We start from the raw sequence: 19319 nt of genomic DNA on the forward strand, positions 1-19319 counted from the left end.
AAAAAGGCCAGGCAAATAGTATCAAATAAAGGGGCTACAGTTTCACAAACTCAGATAAGCAAACAATTGTAGAAGCTACATGTCAAATAAAAGAACTTAAAAAACATTAGAGAGAGAGAGAGAGAATCTCAGCTTAATAAGGCTTAAAAAGCAGGAGAAGGAAGATCAGTTTAAAGGGCTTAAGAGAAACTTACATCAAGCTATCCAGGGAAGGTTTCCAATATAGAATCATAGAATAGAATCATAGGGTTGGAAGAGACCACAAGGGCCATCCAGTCCAACCCCCTGCCAAGCAGGAAACGCCATCAAAGCATTCCTGACAGATGGCTGTCAAGCCTCTGCTTAAGGACCTCCAAAGAAGGAGTCTCTCCTTGGTAGCAAATTAAAAGACTGTCTTTCAGAAGATGAACCTACCTGTATTCAGGGAGAAGGAGGGTCTCCAGGGGAAACTCTCTTTTCCAAAAAATAAGATTTTCAGCCCAGAAAATCCAGCTCAAAATTAAAAGCTCTCTCTCTCTCTCCAGTGAGGCTCAGAGACTGTCCCTCAGAGAGAGCTGAATGCGCAGCTCTGAGCCACTAAAAAAAAAAGACTGACTTTCAGTTCAGAGAAAGTTGAAAGCTCTAGCCAAAAAGAATCCTCCACTGCCAGGCAGTACCAGGAGAAAGAGATAAGAGGAGGAGAAGGGGGAGGAAGCCCCCCCCCGCTTCATTAAGGAATGAGGCATGCTGTTAACATAGAAAGCTTTAAAAAAGCTTGGTTCACAGAAAGACTTATAAACTAGAAAATAAAAACTCTCTCTCTTCACTACTAATCCATACTTCAAAATAAATATAGATAATATGCAAGCTATGATCAGCCAACCTGTGTGGCTTGAGAGATGCCAACCCTAGTAACAGAAGCCTTTCTCAAACTTTCCACACAGGTCACTCCTGACTAACCTAGCCTTTCTTTAGTTGAGGCCTCCGATGTTGTTGAACTATAACGCCCATCATTGCTGACCACCGGTCATGCTAGCTAGGGATGAGGGTAGATGAAGTCCAGCCACATCTGGGAATTCAAGCTGTCCTCAGAGAGTAGCTCCATTTAGTTCCTCACCTTGCTGAACTCTCCAACCATCATTATAAGAACTATAGAAATTTAAAAACCAGGGCCCAGGTTGGTTGGTTTTCCTCTTCCCTCCCTGCAAACTTTCCTTTTGTGAGGTGAATTTTTGACTGTAAATCTGCAGGCCCTCTTAAGCAACCCACTCTGAGAACTTATTTGGCTAAAGAGGAGTTTAAAACAGCTTTAAACATATAAAAAAACCTTTAACTGCGGTGGTTAGATTCTTCCCTGCAAAGCCCCAGGTCCGAATGTATACAACTTTTGTAACTCTTGCCTTCATTAGTTTCTAATTATGGCAACAGTGGCAAAGAACAAAAATGGCTACAGCTCGGGATTAGTGAGGAGAGCTTAAACATGATCAAAGCTTTGGACAACACATTAAGCCAAGCTCAGCCCAATGCAGGAGTAAAATAGATTTGGGGGGGGGGTTACAAACAGCTACAAACCTGCCTGCTTGTGTAGTGCCAGTAAGCCAGGCTAGTGAACAAAAAATAAAAAAAAATTGAGGACCTTATATATCCAGAGCGAGTGTGAAATAGCAACAGACAACTTTGAATTATTCTGCTAATCAGCCATATCCTGCAAGGAAGTTAAACTCTCTTCTTCTGCAAGGGAGAAAATTCTGCAAGTCAACCTTCTCTCTTCTTCTGCAAGGGAGTTATGCTTGATAACCTCGCTGGCCTTTGCAACAGCATGAGGCAAATGGGATAAGCACCGTATGCCAGCTATCTGTCATGGTCTGCATCCACCCACTGCCCAGAACGAACTGGAGCACATACCTGCCAACAGACCAAGTCCCCATTTAGCCCAGAACTCCATCAGGGGGTTCAGGTTTGTAATTTCAGAACCTTGGAAGCTGTCTGTCCTGCCTGCTTACTGCCTGGGATTTGAAAATGTTCCCTTAAAATGTTCCCTCTTTCCACAACCAAGGGTCGCTCTGGGTCACACTTGCTCCTCTTCCTCTGAAAAGCCCCTTGATGTTGACATCCCTCTGTTACTTAATCTATGTTAGCCTTGACAAAGCCAAGCTGGGCCCGATTTAGCCCTTTCAGTTAGGCATGGTGACCGTTCTTACACCTCAGGCTCCCTCCTGGTATCAGTCCCAAGCAGGCATCCCTTTTCAGTTAGCTGTAGATTTCCTTGGGAGCTGTCGGAACGTACAAAATCTCTTTGGGCTGCAGAAGAACTAAAGCAAGGCTGCAGGTTGGGGTAGGAAACAAGCATTCAGCCCGTAGCCCAACTTCCCCATAAACTGATTTGATAGGTGCTCAAGAGACGAAGCCAGAAGGTGGCATTCCAGGTATGTTTCTAGAATTTGCAAAGTCTTGGTGTGTGAGGGAAAACTAAAAGTAAGAGCTGTTCGACAGTGGAACGGACTCCCTTGGGAGGTTGTGGACTCTCCTTCCTTGGAGGTTTTTAAGCAGAGCTTGGGTGGCCTCCTGTCATGGATGCTTTCATTGCGTGGACAGGCAGAGTCCCCCAAACCCTAGGCGACCCCCGAGCGGAATAATGACACAAGACAACATGCTATGGGATTAAAATTGCCAACTATGATGTAGGGAGATCTTGGCTCAGGCATTGGGTGTTTATCCTTCCCAGCCCCCGGCCGGGGATCTGGGAAACGTCAGGATTATCTAGAATGTGTGGGGATTGGACTAGCTCTGGAGAACGTGTGTTCAAGCAGGGAGCCCGCCCCTCCCCCGTTTTGCCGCCACTGGTGGGGAGAACAATGACAACTTCTTGACGCATGGACAATGCCTCCCCCCAATACCCTTTTAACGGGGAACCCTGTTATCGCCGCCACCCTGGGGGCGTGGAGTCAGCGCCCCACACCCCATTTAGGAAGATGACTAAATATTCCGCTTAAGGATGAAACCACCTAAGTTGTGACAAATTGCTACGGGAAAAGCGAAACCTGCCAGTGCAGGGAAATTCCTTTCCGGCCCTTCAACAGCGGCCTTGGCATAGCCACGCCTGCATGCCTGTGTGCCTGTGGGAAAAATGTTAACCTGCAAAGTAAGCGTTAATTGAGGGAGTGGAGGGTGGGAGCAGCTCTGGAGCCGGATGCTGCTTCTCAGGTAAGCTACACACTCTATTGTGAGGGCTGGGTAGTCCCCTCATTTTCAGAAGTGAGTTCTTTAGTGAACTTATTGGGAATTTTTCCATTCACACTGTTGATTTGGACGCAAAAATGGTTCCTACTATGTGACTTGCATGTGACACTTCTTTGTTAATGTGTTTCTGTATTTTAAAAATTTACAAATCGCCTCATTTCAGCAAGAGCGTTTTCTCCAAACCACCTGGTCTCTCTTCTGATTAACATTCTCCAATAACTTTTTAATTGTGCATTTCCAGACAACAGTTGATTTTACCTCACTTGTCAGGTTCTGGTATCACTTTTACTCATGTAGGCAAAGTCAACAATTTCCAGGTACTTTCTTCCTCTTGCACTTGTGAGAAAGAAATCTATTTCCACATATGCCTTTCGCACAAACATCTCTGTCCTCAGTCATTTGCAAAGTTCATTGTCGTTTATCTAGACTTATTTATTGTCAATTCATTTTCAGTGAATTCTGAATAAAAGTACCGCAAGCAGAGCGCTCTTTCTTCCAAAAGCAACTTGCTCATCATAGGAAGACTGTGAGGTCTCGGACAGAGCAGTAAAGAAGAATGAGTACTACAGAAGAGGCTGAAGCTTTGAAAATGTTATTTCTGGATCAGCATGCATTTCTCATACCAAAGGTAAAAGTATTGTCTGCAAAATTTAATACTTGCCAGGACTTTGAAACTTTCAAATTGTAAATTGAAACTTGTGTAGAATCAAATTCTTGTATAGCAAATTCCTGTGTAGAATAAAAAATGTCTTTAAATGGCAAGGCAGTTATAGGGATCAACCCAGCATAAAGAAACACAGCAACTTCAAATATTGTTAATGTCACTTGAATGTTTTAATAAGAAAATGAGAAGAACTGTGAGTCTATGTATGGTACCCGCCCGGAGCACAAGTGGGATACAGCAATAATTTAAAATTAACTTGCCTTAAACACCTATGTCCTATCTTTATTTCTGCACTTCAAATGGACTTGAACTGTATTATAATCTTTTTTGTGTTTCAAAAGCATTTCATTCCTTTTAGAACATTTGTAAGTATAGACCATTTTGAATTCTTTCCTTGTGTACTCCCTCACTCCTTTTTGGATCCAGATTATGTTTACCGCCTCTGATCTTGGTGTATTTGATCTACTGATGGAGTCCAAGGAACCGTTGACTTCAGTGACTATTGCCGAACGTCTGGGTACCAGTCCCTTTGGGATGGAGAGGCTGCTGGACGCCTGTGTTGGCTACAAGTACCTGAGAGTGGAGACAAAGGACAACCAAAGTATTTATTCTTTATTTGGAAATTTAACCAACACTATAAAGTCCAAATAACATTAAAAATCTTTTATTTTTTTAAAATTAATTTTCTTTTCTATCATTACAAACATTTCCTATTAATAACAGAGATATTACACATCATCACCTCCTCCCTCCCGGACTTTCCTCAGCTTCCATTTCTGGTTTGTTGCCTCCTTATTATACTGGATACTGTTGTTTTATACAATCTACTTTATCATTCCTTCATCACATTAATTGTTCTTTATCAATAAAAATGTGAATGTTTATTTAAATCCTGCCATCGAGTCAATGTTCTTTGTTTGTTTCTGCAAATGTAATGTAAAAGGTTCCCACTCTTTTTCAAAGTCACTGTTGTCCTTTTCTTGTAGTCTATCCATTAGATTCGCCAGTTCTGCATAGTTCATCCGTTTTTCTTGCCATTTTTCTTTTGTTGGAATCTCTGCAGTCATCCGGTTTTGTGCTATAAATATTCTTGCCTCCATAGTAGCATACATAAATAATGTCCTCTTCTCTTTCGGCAGATCTTGACCTAAAATACACAACAGGAAGTCTTCTGGTTGCTTAACAAATACTATTTTAAATATTTTTTTCAGTTCATTGTATATCATTTCCCAATACATTTTTACATTCTTACAATTCCACCACATATGGTAAAAAGTACCTTCAGCCTCACACCTCCAACACTCCTTCTGTTCATTTTTATACATTTTTGCTAATTTGACCGGTGAAACATACCATGTATACATCATCTTCATATAATTCTCTTTCAACAATATACAGTCCATAAATTTCAAATTTACTTTCCACAGTTTTATCCAGTCTTCGAACTGTATATTGTGACCTATATCTTGTGCCCATTATAGCATTACTGACTTTATTCTTCATCTTTAGTTTCCCATTCCAAAAGACTATTATATGCCTTTTTAAAAAATAATTTGGAGTTTTTTTTCTATCACCTCCTTTTGGAATTTGGAAACCGTATATGAAAATCCTCTCTTGTTGTCCTCTTTGAAAATAGCTGTCAGATCTGCCTGGCGGTTGCACATGAGTAACCAAGCATGAGTCCCAACTGTCTTTTAACAGTTTATTGGTACTCCTAGGTATGTAAAACCTTCTATTGTGTTGGACTGTGTTCCCTCCCCCTACCTGGCCAATCCAGAGGGACAACTCCCCCAGGCGGGATTGGGCGGCTGACTGTGTAGGCGGAGACCACAGGTATCCAGCCTGGGAAGGTGAAGGCAGCCCGAATTACCAGGAGCTGCTCTGGGATGCTGGCTGTTGTGCGCGACCACGCAAAATGTGCACCCCATTTGATGTGGGGAACGGTCATTACAGTGTAGAGAAATAGAAAAACATGACCGTCCTAGTCACTAGCAGAATCCCGGAGTGCCGGTTTTTGGCTGTGACCCCAACAAAGGAATTTCGGCATCCCCAGGTGCCTCCTCCCCTGTCTCCTTTTCACCCCCCCCCCTGTGTAACTGGGGCGACGGAAGTAGAGTGCTCCCCTCTAAACGAATGTTGTGGGAGGCGCTTTGGCTCTCAGCAACATCCTCAAGCTGCTGCCTCTCCGGACTGCTGGTTCCCTGCCCTTCCCCACCAGAGGAGGAGTCACTTTGCCCGCTGGGAGATGTATCGTTGCTGAGGAGGTGTCTGGGCTCTCTGTACATCAGCGAGACCTCTTGTGGGGCCGAGGGCAGTTCCCTGACAATATCCTTTAGCTGTCTATTGTGCAACCAACTTTGAAGAAGTTCTTTTATTTCTTCATATTCTTTCAATTTTAATTTCCTTTCTTGTTCTTTAATGTTTTTTAATAACAGCTTGGTCTTACTTTTATTTAATTTAAATCCTGCCACTTGTCCAAACTCTTGTATTATATTCATTACCTTTGGGAGAGAATTTTCTGGATCTTTTACCGTGATTACCAAAATTCTTTCTAGTAGCACCTTAGAGACCAACTGAGTTTGTTCCTGGTATGAGCTTTCGTGTGCATGCACACTTCTTCAGATACACTGAAACAGAAGTCACCAGATCCTTAAATACAGTGGGGGAGTGGGGAGGGGTATTACTCAGAAGGGTGGTGGGAATGGGTGATAGGCTGATAAGTGTGGAAAACCTGTTGACGACTCTAAACGGCTGCAATTAGTCTAGCAGGGGAAGGCAAGGGGTGAGATGGCTAAAGATGGCTTTGTTATGTATAATGAGATAAGAATCCAATGTCTTTGTTCAAACCAGGTTTCTCCATGGTTTTAAGTTTGGTGATTAGTTGCAATTCAGCCACTTCTCTTTCCAGTCTATTTCTGAAATTTCTTTGTATTAAGACAGCTACTTTGAGATCTTTTATAGAATGTCCTGGGAGATTGAAGTGTTCTCCTACTGGTTTCTCTGTCTTGTGATTCCTGATATCAGATTTATGTCCATTTATCCTTTGGCGTAGGGTTTGGCCTGTTTGTCCAATATAGAGAGCTGAAGGGCACTGTTGGCATTTGATTGCATACACAATGTTGGAAGATGAGCAATTAAATAGTCCTGAGATGGTGTGTTTGATGTTGTTGGGACCAGTAATGGTGTTATCCGGGTTTATGTGGCAGCAAAGTTGGCATCTGGGTTTATTGCAGGCTCTGGTACCAGTGTCCATGTTGAGTCCTGTTTTTGAATTATTGTGGGTGAGGAGCTGTTTGAGATTGGGTGGCTGTTTGTATGCGATGAAGGGTCTTCCTCCCAGAGCTTGAGAAAGAGAACTGTCATTGTCTAGGAGAGGTTGTAGATCTCTGATGATGCGTTGTACTGTTTTAACTTGGGAGCTGTATGTGATGACTAGTGGTGTTTTGTTATTTTCTTTTTTGGGTCTGTCTTGCAGCAAGTTCTCTCTGGGTATCAGTCTGGCTCTGTCGATCTGTTGTTTAACTTCATCAGGTGGATATTTTAGTTCTAAAAAGGTTTGCTGTAGATCTCTTAGGTGAGAGTCTCTGTCTGTAGAGTTGGAACAGATGCGGCTGTAACGTAGGGCCTGGCTATATACAATGGATTGTTTGGTATGTTTGGGATGGTAGCTAGAAGCATGTAGATATGTTTGTCGGTCAGTTGGTTTACGGTATAAGGTGGTGTCTATGTGTCCATCCTGTATTTTTATAGTAGTGTCCAAAAAGTGTATTTCTTGCATAGATTGGTTCATAGTTAGGTTGATGGTGGGGTGAAAGTCATTGAATGTCTTGTGGAAGGTGTCCAGGGTCTGTTGACCATGTGTCCAGATAATAAAAATATCATCAATGTAACGCAGGTACAAGAGAGGTTTGAGTGGGTAGGAGTTTAGGAAACGTTGTTCTAAATCTGCCATGAAGATGTTGGCATACTGTGGGGCCATGCGGGTGCCCATTGCTGTGCCGTTGATCTGAAGGAACAGGTCCTCACCAAATTTGAAGTTGTTGTGGGTAAGGACAAAATGACAGAGTTTCGTAGCAAAGTCTGCTGTGGTTTTATCTGAAATGGTGTTCCTTATAGCTTGTATATAGCCAGGCCCTACGTTACAGCCGCATCTGTTCCAACTCTACAGACAGAGACTCTCACCTAAGAGATCTACAGCAAACCTTTTTAGAACTAAAATATCCACCTGATGAAGTTAAACAACAGATCGACAGAGCCAGACTGATACCCAGAGAGAACTTGCTGCAAGACAGACCCAAAAAAGAAAATAACAAAACACCACTAGTCATCACATACAGCTCCCAAGTTAAAACAGTACAACGCATCATCAGAGATCTACAACCTCTCCTAGACAATGACAGTTCTCTTTCTCAAGCTCTGGGAGGAAGACCCTTCATCGCATACAAACAGCCACCCAATCTCAAACAGCTCCTCACCCACAATAATTCAAAAACAGGACTCAACATGGACACTGGTACCAGAGCCTGCAATAAACCCAGATGCCAACTTTGCTGCCACATAAACCCGGATAACACCATTACTGGTCCCAACAACATCAAACACACCATCTCAGGACTATTTAATTGCTCATCTTCCAACATTGTGTATGCAATCAAATGCCAACAGTGCCCTTCAGCTCTCTATATTGGACAAACAGGCCAAACCCTACGCCAAAGGATAAATGGACATAAATCTGATATCAGGAATCACAAGACAGAGAAACCAGTAGGAGAACACTTCAATCTCCCAGGACATTCTATAAAAGATCTCAAAGTAGCTGTCTTAATACAAAGAAATTTCAGAAATAGACTGGAAAGAGAAGTGGCTGAATTGCAACTAATCACCAAACTTAAAACCATGGAGAAACCTGGTTTGAACAAAGACATTGGATTCTTATCTCATTATACATAACAAAGCCATCTTTAGCCATCTCACCCCTTGCCTTCCCCTGCTAGACTAATTGCAGCCGTTTAGAGTCGTCAACAGGTTTTCCACACTTATCAGCCTATCACCCATTCCCACCACCCTTCTGAGTAATACCCCTCCCCACTCCCCCACTGTATTTAAGGATCTGGTGACTTCTGTTTCAGTGTATCTGAAGAAGTGTGCATGCACACGAAAGCTCATACCAGGAACAAACTCAGTTGGTCTCTAAGGTGCTACTAGAAAGAATTTTCGATTTTGTTTTGACTATGGCAGACCAACACGGCTACCCACCTGTAACCGTGATTACCAAATCATCTGCAAAGGCTTTCAACTTGTGCTCACTTTTCTTTACTTTTATTCCTAATTTTTCTTTATCCTCTCTCACTCTTCTTGCCAGTACTTCCAGTACCAGAATGAATAACAGTGGTGACAACGGACATCCTTGTCTTATTCCCTTTTGTATACTACATTTGTTTGTTATCACCCATTAAAGTTTATTCCAAATCCCATTTCCTCCATCACCTTCTTCATGAAGTCCCATGAAACATTATCAAATGCTTTCTCTGCATCTATAAACATCAGCGCTGCTTTCTTCTTATTTCTCACTTCCAGGTATTCTATAATATTTAATACATTTCTAATATTATCTTTTAGTTGCCTAGCTGGAAGAAATCCAGATTGATCATAATGAATAAGGTCTTTAAAAAAATTCAATCTATTTGCCAAAACAAATGCAAACAATTTGTAATCATTATTTAATAATGATATAGGCCTGTAGTTTGTTTTTTTTAAACCAATGTTACATCTGAATCTTGTTTTGGTATCAAAGTTATATAAGCCTCTTTCCATGTTTCTGGGACTTCACCTGTTTTTAGGACTTCGTTCATAATATCTTTGATGGGTTCACAAGCTGGTCACTCAGTTTTTTATACTATTTAGCTGTTATTCCATCTGGTCCTGGAGACTTCCCTGCCTTTGCTTTATTTATTGCTTCTGTTATTTCCTGCAACGATATTTCAATATTTTAAATCCCCATTTGATCCTCTGTTATCTTGGGGAGATTACTATTTTTTACATAAACTTCTATCAGCACCTTCCTCTCTGGTCCCCTTCCCTTTTTTTTAAGATCTGAAAAATATTTTGCAGAGGCTTCCCTTATTTCTTTTGTTTTCTCAGTTGTTCTACTGTTAAGCTTTATCCTATCAATATTATTTTTTTTGTTTACATTGTCTCAGTTGCCATGCCAGGAGTCTTTTTTGTTTTCTTAATTTTTCATGCTAATTTCCTCATTGATTAACATAGAATACTGTGATTGTAATAATTTTATTGCCAGTTTTGTTGTTTCTTTATTTGGTGTTCTTATTAATTCCTGTTCTTTCTCTGCTAATTCATTTAAGATTTCCTTCTTTCTTTTCTTTCTTACTTTCTTTCTGATTTAATTTTGTTGAATAAACAGGCCTCTCATGACTGCCTTACTAGAGTCCCAGACTGTTTGGAGTTTGGTTCCATTATTCCAATTTTGTTCGAAATATTCTCTTACTATCTTTTTTGTCTTTTCTAAGAAGACTTTATCATCCAAAATTTCTTCATTTAGACACCACCTGAAGGTGGAATGACTGTCTTTTTGAATCTCCATTACTATAGAGTTATGATCTGACAGTGTTCTTGGAGCTATTTCAATTTTTTTAATTAATTAAAAGAATTTAAAAAGCAATTTAAACCATCAAGCCAGCAACTGAACAGAGTAGCATCCAAATAAAACTAGGGAAACATCTGAGGTTTTAGGAGACATTTGAAGCATGTCTCCTAAAAACGTACCGTATCTCTCTTTGGGGAGCATTCCAGAAGGCAGGTGCTATAACCAGAAAGGGATTTTTTCCAGTAGGTTTGCAGGTGGCACTCCTTCCATGATTGTAAAGGGTGATTTGTCCCATAGCAGGAGAGATGGTCTGTTAGATGTGCTGGTACCTAGTTTTTTTTACAAATGTCAGTACAAAAGCTCAGTAGCAAATAGGCAACTAGTGCAGGTCACTAAGCACCAGTGCAGCTCAGGACATTCAGAGTCTGTCCTCCTGACTTAGATGTTACAGTGGAACAAAGTTGCCTGCTGTTCATAGATTTCTAATAATTCGCTCCAGGTGTCAGAATGGCCACTCCTAGTGGTAGCTTTGCACCCTGATGTTCCACTGCCAGCAGGTGGAGGCCTAGTCTTTCCATACTTTTCTCTGGAAGAGAAGCTGGAGAGTTGCAGTCTTGGTGTTGCACTTTTTTACAATGAGGGCAGCATGCTGTGGAATCATAGAAATGTGTCTTCTGCCTCATTATCCTTGTTTCAAGCATTTTGTCCCTGCAGAATTGGGGAGGGAAAGGGGCTTTGCACAGAGATGTGAAAACATTAATCTTTTGTCCCCTTCATTTTAAGCGCTTTATGGAAATACCGACCTTGCCAATCTCTACCTTGGCAAAAGAAGCCCAAAGACTCAGTATTATTCCTTGAAGTTCAATGCTGAATTTGCCTATACGAGAGCACAGCACCTGGCTGATGCTGTGAGGTGAGGAGACTGATAAAACGGGTAATAAAATGGTAAAACTCACAGACATTACAAATAAACATACCTGTGTTGGTTAGACGCAGCTTTGACAACACATGTAATTGTATGAGTAGTGCACTTGGTTTAGTTGTTTTGTTGAAGAGTCTGAATTTTAATTCTGTAGTTATGAGGCTCATTTTTTCGTAAACTAAAACAAATATTCTGTTTCAGGGAAGGAAAGGCTCAGACGTATAGATTAAGTGACAGTTCTACAAACAATTTCTATGAGGCTATGTACAGGTACAGAAAATTTGTATTTTTCTAGATCTTCTTTCTTTTTAAAGAATGGGCAAAACTTTCCCTTTGCAATTTGTGGGAAACCTATTGCTAACTTGTATTCACCTTTCCAGTATTTTTCTATCCAATGTTGCTTTCTCCCCTCTCTGATAGTTATCTTTAATGATATTGGGAGATCTCTTACTACATGCCAGACTTGGGTTCCTGGTTTTTTGTTGTTTGTTTTGTTTAAGCATGATGTCTAAAATTAGATTCCTTGCTACCAGGTCTTACATTACACAAACTACATAGGAGGCAACTCCTGGGGGCTGTGGGAGCTTCAGCCCCCACAATAAAATACTTGAGTGGGCAGCCCCCCCCAAGTTGATGGACATTCCCATTCAAATGATGTGTATGGACTGCATCATGTGATCAGTTATCATGTGATCACTCTATAGTTTATTCAAGTTGGCACCCTAACAGACTAGTTGTGAAGACCCTGCCTTGTTTACCTCCACTATTCTCCGATGCTGAAGCAGAACTGCTTCCAGTCATAGCAAATAGCCTTTTCTGAGTCTTATCACTCCTTCAGTGCAGTTTTCCACAATCCAGAGGTCAATGTGTGCTCAGACATGTCAACAGACATCCCCACTTGCTCATTATGAGGGAACTCTGTACAGGCATTAGAGGCCCTGTGCTATTTAACAATTCCTTGAGTTGGAATATTGTGATAGTTGGAGAAATAGTTGAGAAAGAAGGATTGAAACATGTGGACAGGGGCTTGTTGTTGTTTAGTTGTTTAGTCATTTCCAACTCTTTGTGACCCCATGGACCAGAGCATGCCAGGCACTCCTGGACAGGGGCTACTGATGAAATTAAGCTGCCAAGAAGCAGCTTTTGCCATGGCCAAAATTGTTGTTGTTGTTCAGTCGTTCAGTCGTGTCCGACTCTTCGTGACCCCATGGACCAGAGCACGCCAGGCACGCCTATCCTTCACTGCCTCTCGCAGTTTGGCCAAACTCATGTTAGTAGCTTCGAGAACACTGTCCAACCATCTCATCCTCTGTCGTCCCCTTCTCCTTGTGCCCTCCATCTTTCCCAACATCAGGGTCTTTTCTAGGGAGTCTTCTCTTCTCATGAGGTGGCCAAAGTACTGGAGCCTCAACTTCAGGATCTGTCCTTCTAGTGAGCACTCAGGGCTGATTTCTTTGAGAATGGATAGGTTTGATCTTCTTGCAGTCCATGGGACTCTCAAGAGTCTCCTCCAGCACCATAATTCAAAAGCATCAATTCTACGGCGATCAGCCTTCTTTATGGTCCAGCTCTCACTTCCGTACATTACTACTGGGAAAACCATAGCTTTAACTATACGGACCTTTGTCGGCAAGGTGATGTCTTTGCTTTTTAAGATGCTGTCTAGGTTTGTCATTGCTTTTCTCCCAAGAAGCAGGCGTCTTCTAATTTCGTGACTGCTGTCACCATCTGCAGTGATCATGGAACCCAAGAAAGTGAAATCTCTCACTGCCTCCATTTCTTCCCCTTCTATTTGCCAGGAGGTGATGGGACCAGTGGCCATTATCTTAGTTTTTTTGATGTTGAGCTGTAGACCATATTTTGCGCTCTCTTCTTTCACCCTCATTAAAAGGTTCTTTAATTCTTCCTCACTTTCTGCCATCAAGGTAGTATCATCAGCATATCTGAGATTGTTGATATTTTTTCCGGCAATCTTAATTCCGGCTCGGGATTCATCCAGTCCAGCCTTTCGCATGATGAATTCTGCATATAAGTTAAATAAGCAGGGAGACAATATACAGCCTTGTCGTACTCCTTTCCCAATTTTGAACCAATCAGTTGTTCCATATCCAGTTCTAACTGTAGCTTCTTGTCCCACATAGAGATTTCTCAGGAGACAAATGAGGTGATCCGGCACTCCCATTTCTTTAAGAACTTGCCATAGTTTGCTGTGGTCGACACAGTCAAATGCTTTTGTGTAGTCAATGAAGCAGAAGTAGATGTTTTTCTGGAACTCTCTAGCTTTCTCCATAATCCAGCGCATGTTTGCAATTTGGTCTCTGGTTCCTCTGCCCGTTCGAAATCCAGCTTGCACTTCTGGGAGTTCTCGGTCCACATACTGCTTAAGCCTGCCTTGTAGAATTTTAAGCATAACCTTGCTAGCGTGTGAAATGAGTGCAATTGTGCGGTAGTTGGAGCATTCTTTGGCACTGCCCTTCTTTGGGATTGGGATGTAGACTGATCTTCTCCAATCCTCTGGCCACTGCTGAGTTTTCCAAACTTGCTGGCATATTGAGTGTAGCACCTTAACAGCATCCTCTTTTAAAATTTTAAATAGTTCAGCTGGAATATCATCACTTCCACTGGCCTTGTTGTTAGCAAGGCTTTCTAAGGCCCATTTGACTTCACTCTCCAGGATGTCTGGCTCAAGGTCAGCAACCACATTACCTGGGGTGTATGAGACCTCCATATCTTTCTGGTATAATTCCTCTGTGTATTCTTGCCACCTCTTCTTGATGTCTTCTGCTTCTGTTAGGTCCTTTCCACTTTTGTCCTTAATTGTGGTAATCTTTGTATGAAATGTTCCTTTCATATCTCCAATTTTCTTGAACAAATCTCTGGTTTTTCCCATTCTGTTATTTTCCTCTATTTCTTTGCATTGCTCGTTTAGAAAGGCCCTCTTGTCTCTCCTTGCTATTCTTTGGAAATCTGCATTCAATTTCCTGTATCTTTCACGATCTCCCTCGCATTTTGCTTGTCTTCTCTCCCCCGCTATTTGTAAGGCCTCATTGGACAGCCACTTTGCTTTCTTGCATTTCTTTTTCATTGGGATGGTTTTCGTTGCTGTCTCCTGTATAATGTTACGAGCCTCCATCCACAGTTCTTCAGGTACTCTATCCACCAAATCTAAATCCTTGAACCTGTTCTTCACTTCAACTGTGTATTCATAAGGAATTTGATTTAGATTGAATCTTACTGGCCCAGTGGTTTTTCCTACTTTCTTCAGTTTAAGCTGGAATTTTGCTATAAGAAGCTGATGATCTGAGCCACAGTCAGCTCCAGGTCTTGTTTTTGCTGAGTGTATAGAGCTTCTCCATCTTTGGCTGCAGAGAATATAATCAAATGGCCAAAATTATCCTTGGGCAAAAACCAGTCACTAAAAAAATGGAGTTAAGGAAAAATGTGTAAAAAGAATTCTAAGTTATTTATTGCAATTGAAAACATAGCAAAAATAGTAGCGCAATATGGGATTGATATATAATTTAAAAAATATAATATAATATAATATAATATAATATTAGTGTAGCATAAAAAATAGAATGATTAATATAATATAATATAATAATACTGTATATCACTTGAAAAATGAGGAGAAGTCAGTCGACTTCAACCCTTCCTTTTGTATGGGGCCCTGGATCAATGCTTAATTATTCCTCAGGATGACTTGTAATATAGGCTTCTGCCCATCAATTAATACACCCAAACCCCTCCATGTGAAACATTAGTAAAATCAGTGCCTCCACTGAGCATGTATAGGAGCAGGTTTGAAGAGGGGTGCTTTCTCCTCCTCCTCCTCCTCCTCCTCCTCCTCCTCCTCCTCCTCCTCCTCCTCCTCCTCTAAGTGGTCATATATTAGAATCCACAGCCTGTGGAATTGTTACATTTTTAATAACACATTCGGCCACGGATGGAAACATAGATATGCAATGTTTATCCAGATGGAATTCAGATGCAAGAGTTTGGGCATACTAAACAGTCCTTAATCAAGTTCTTAGCAATGTCATGCCACACACAGCAGAGTTAGAGGAAGTCTTATTTGTCCAATTCACTGGGACAGATGTGATCACAAGGGAAATGAATTTTGTCAAAGGTAATTAAAAAAAAAACCCTGAGGTTTTGAAATACTGGTGAGATGCACAGCTACAGTAAATGATGTATTATTATTATTAGTAGTAGTATTAGTAGTAGTATTAGTATTAGTATTTGAATCAGTGTATGGATTATGGATACATCCCATCATGATCTGTCCACTGGTATCAATGGGGGAAAGGAGGATGAGGCCGAAAAAAGGAAAGGAAATCCACACACAACTAAAAAGCAACAGCATTGTGTGGAATACGGCTCCTGTTTAGAACCATCCTCCGTTCAAAGATATTCCTTCTGTTCACTGACAATGCTATTTTCAATTACTAGAACAGAGAGTGGCTTGCGAGAATTCATGGAGTTTATGCGTGAGATGTGGAGTCTGTGTGGTCGAATTGTGTTGAATGCATTTGATCTCTCTCATTTCCCACTTGTTTGTGATGTGGGAGGTAAGTACTATAAATTCTCACATGTCTTCCTATGCTGGCACTCTGAAGTGATAAGGCTGCTGTTGTAGAACAGGAAACATCGCTCCATCCCATTTTGCCCTGAGCTGTAACACTGTATATTATGGTGGGAAGAAGGGCTGTAGATGACTTGAGTTCGTGAATTGTGAATTTTATTATTTCGGTCACACACTAGTTCCAGCTCACATACAACATGAAGGATGTAATAAAACACGATAGGGATACATTTGAATTTGCAGTTAGGTATAACAGAGACAATACAAAAATAGCAACAGTTTAAAAATATATAAATTAAAACTTAGTCACTAAAATATAACCTCAAATTATCATTTAAGGCCTTAATCATTGTGATAGCACAGCTTGTTCCCTAAGTTTTATGGCAATCGCTCAGAATTTGGCTACCCTTAACGTGATCTCAGGATTCTTGTCCTCTGCCAGGGATTTTAGACACTGATGTTTGGTTTCATTTGGAGATTTTTGCATAGCAGGGGTAATAAATACCGAGCTTGAGTTCAAATGACCAAAGTCTCAATTAGGTCCACTGAAAAGAAGTGTTTTGGCCTTAGTTCTGGCCACTCCTTCCTGGCACACTCTCCTATTCCTCTGGACTTTATTCTCATTGCACTTGCTAAATAGGACAGAGTTGCAGCACAATGTTTTGCTTTGTATTGTGCAAGTAGAATATTGTTCTTTCACCCCCTAATAACTCATGACCCAAGCTCTGAACTATCAGATCCTCAGAACTGCAAAAGTGGCACATTCCAACTTACCACTGAATGAAATGACTGGACAACCACCTGTCTGGTGTGCTATCTTAGAATTTTGCGCAGGAATTTTTGAAAAAAGCTTTGATATGCACAACATGTTCATTTTTTCCCCTTGGTTTCCCTCTTAAGGAAGCAGTGGTACCCTCGCAAAGGAATATATTTCATTGTATCCAAATTCTACAGTGATCATTTTAGACCTACCTGAAGTAGTGGAAATAGGAAAGAAGCATTTTGTCTCCTCAGAGGAACACAGAATTACTTTTCACGAAGGTAAAATGTTGTTTTATTCTACATATATTAGATCATTTTCTTCCACTAACAGACAAGACAGCCATGCACTAAGCAGGGATTGAGAACCAGTGACCATTCAGTTATGGATGGACTACAATTTCCATCATCCCTGACCATGCTGACTGGGGTTGATGGGAGCACATACGTAGTTGAACTATAGAACTCACTCCCACAGGAGGCCGTGAAGGCCACCAGATTGGGTGGTTTCTAAAGGGCAAATTGTTAGAGATAAGTCTATGAATGGCTACTAGCTGTAATGGTTATACAGTACTCTGCCTCCATAATAAGGGACAGTATCCTGAATAGTAGCTACTTGAAACCACAGGAGGAGGAGAGGAGAGGAGAGTGTGCATGTAATCAGGTCCTGGTTATGGCTGCTGGACTAGAAGGGCCATGGGCCTGATCCAGCAGAGCTCTTCTTATGCTAAGTTTTCCTTCTTCACAGTAGAAGCTCCAGGAGACAGTAGTGCTCATCTTATAGCTGCAAATTGGAGAAAGATAAAATTAAGTATTCTCTCTGTCAGAATTGTTGTAACGTGGAGATCGTGATTCAGCAAGTTATTTCAGGTCTGACAGAGCAGGCAGGAGACAGCTTCTTCATGTAACACTTTATTCAGAGAAACAAGACTGGGGAACTGAGGAGACGGAGATACATTTATAGGGACAGTAGAGGATACATTTTGGAGAAGAAGAAGAAGAAGAAGAAGAAGAAGAAGAAGAAGAAGAAGAAGAAGAGTTTGGATTTGATATCCTGCTTTTCACTACCCGAAGGAGTCTCAAAGCGGCTCACATTCTCCTTTCCCTTCCTCAATCTCAAGCAATCACAAAGCTGCCTTTTGGTGGGAACCAATAAGACTGAGGATCCAAATGCAGCAACTTGAATGAACCAATAGTAACTGTTCCTTCTGGAACAGGAAGGCAGTTACTTTCCCCTAATGTGAATACAGACAATAGTAATCAGATATGATAACCCTTGAATCAATACACAACACCCCCCCCCCTAGTGAGCACAGCAGACGTAATCCCTCAGATACTGCTTTTACCAGATGGCTACTTGATTTATTTCAGGTGATTTTTTTAAAGATCCAATTCCGGAAGCTGACCTGTATATTTTGGCTAGGATTCTGCACTGCTTTAGAGATGAGAAGTGTGTGCAACTGCTAACCAGACTGCACAAAGCCTGCAAGCCTGGTAGGTGTATGGTGTCAAAGGTGTTTCCTGTGGGAACTGATTCTCATTCCAAGCCACTTGGATTTCCCGATGGCCCCTTCCCCTTATGTCCATGTGCCACTCTGGCTCAGCTGCGTTCCTTTTTTTCTTGAGCTTCTGATCTCAGGACATTTGGGCAAAGTAACATGCTGCTTTGTAATATGTAATGGTGTAATATGTAATGATACATCTTCTATGTCCTTTTCTGAAACAGGTGGCGGAGTTCTAGTAGTGGAAAGAGTTCTCACCGAAGACAGAACGGGGCCATTGGAAGCTCAAATATATAGTTTGGTTATGCTGCTTATTACTCAAGGAAAAGAACGGACCCCGTCAGAGTACAATGCATTCTTCAATGCTGCTGGCTTTAAGGAGATTCAACAAAAGAAAACAGGCCACTTTGACGCCATTTTAGGAAGAAAATAACATTGACCAAGAACATTCTGTGAGCGTCGTGACTGAACGGATGTATTTTAGCCCGATTCTTTGCAGCCACAACTGAACATGCTAAATCGCTATACTTTCTTTCTTTCTTTCTTTTTTGCAAATCCTCACCATGTGGAAATAGCTCCTCCACCCTCCTGCTTATCATTATAGTTGAATACTAAGAGAAGCTAGAATAATAATAAAGCTTGTTACATGTTAACCACCGTTGTAATAGTAGTAGTTATTACCTTCATTTCCCTGCTTGCCTTTTTTCCCTAGGAGCACATGAGCCAAACCAGGAAAGAGAAAGAGGTTGTATCCCATATTAACTCAAGATTTTTTGGTAAACAGAACCTGCTGGAAACAATGAGAGCTACGAATCCATACTTCACAATAAATATAGATAATATGCAAGCTATGATCAGCCAACCTGTGTGGCTTGAGAGATGCCAACCCTATCAAGAGAAGCCTTTCTCAAACTTTCCACACAGGTCACTCCTGATTAACCCAGCCTTTCTTTAGTTGAGGCCTCAGATGTTGTTGAACTGTAACGCCCATCATCGCTGACCACTGGTCATGCTAGCTAGGGATGAGGGGAGTTGTAGTCCAACCACATCTGGGAATTCAAGCT

General features: G+C 41.3%; 1 protein-coding gene across 1 annotated transcript; it reads left to right on the forward strand.

Moving 5' to 3' along the window:
- The first annotated feature begins 1558 nt into the window (after positions 1-1558).
- LOC117045981 (acetylserotonin O-methyltransferase-like) lies at positions 1559-18891 on the forward strand. The gene is made up of 9 exons (XM_033147612.1): positions 1559-2405; positions 3673-3847; positions 4310-4484; positions 11271-11400; positions 11611-11679; positions 15862-15980; positions 16895-17035; positions 18125-18247; positions 18480-18891. The coding sequence occupies exons 2-9, from the start codon at positions 3776-3778 to the stop codon at positions 18686-18688; spliced, it is 1038 nt and encodes a 345-aa protein (XP_033003503.1). The 5' UTR covers positions 1559-2405; positions 3673-3775; the 3' UTR covers positions 18689-18891.
- The last annotated feature ends 428 nt before the right edge of the window (positions 18892-19319 follow it).

The sequence above is a fragment of the Lacerta agilis genome, chromosome 4 (assembly GCF_009819535.1).
Source record: "Lacerta agilis isolate rLacAgi1 chromosome 4, rLacAgi1.pri, whole genome shotgun sequence".
In the NCBI taxonomy this organism is placed as follows: Eukaryota; Metazoa; Chordata; class Lepidosauria; order Squamata; family Lacertidae; genus Lacerta; species Lacerta agilis.

What these genes read in the sequence shown, in the direction of transcription:
- LOC117045981 (XM_033147612.1), top strand. Translation starts at nt 3,776, where the DNA reads ATGAGTACTACAGAAGAGGCTGAAGCTTTGAAAATGTTATTTCTGGAT. An exon ending in CACCTGGCTGATGCTGTGAG is followed by an intron (nt 11,401 to 11,610) that starts GTGAGGAGACTG and finishes ATTCTGTTTCAG; the next exon opens with GGAAGGAAAGGCTCAGACGT. An exon ending in ACTTGTTTGTGATGTGGGAG is followed by an intron (nt 15,981 to 16,894) that starts GTAAGTACTATA and finishes TTCCCTCTTAAG; the next exon opens with GAAGCAGTGGTACCCTCGCA.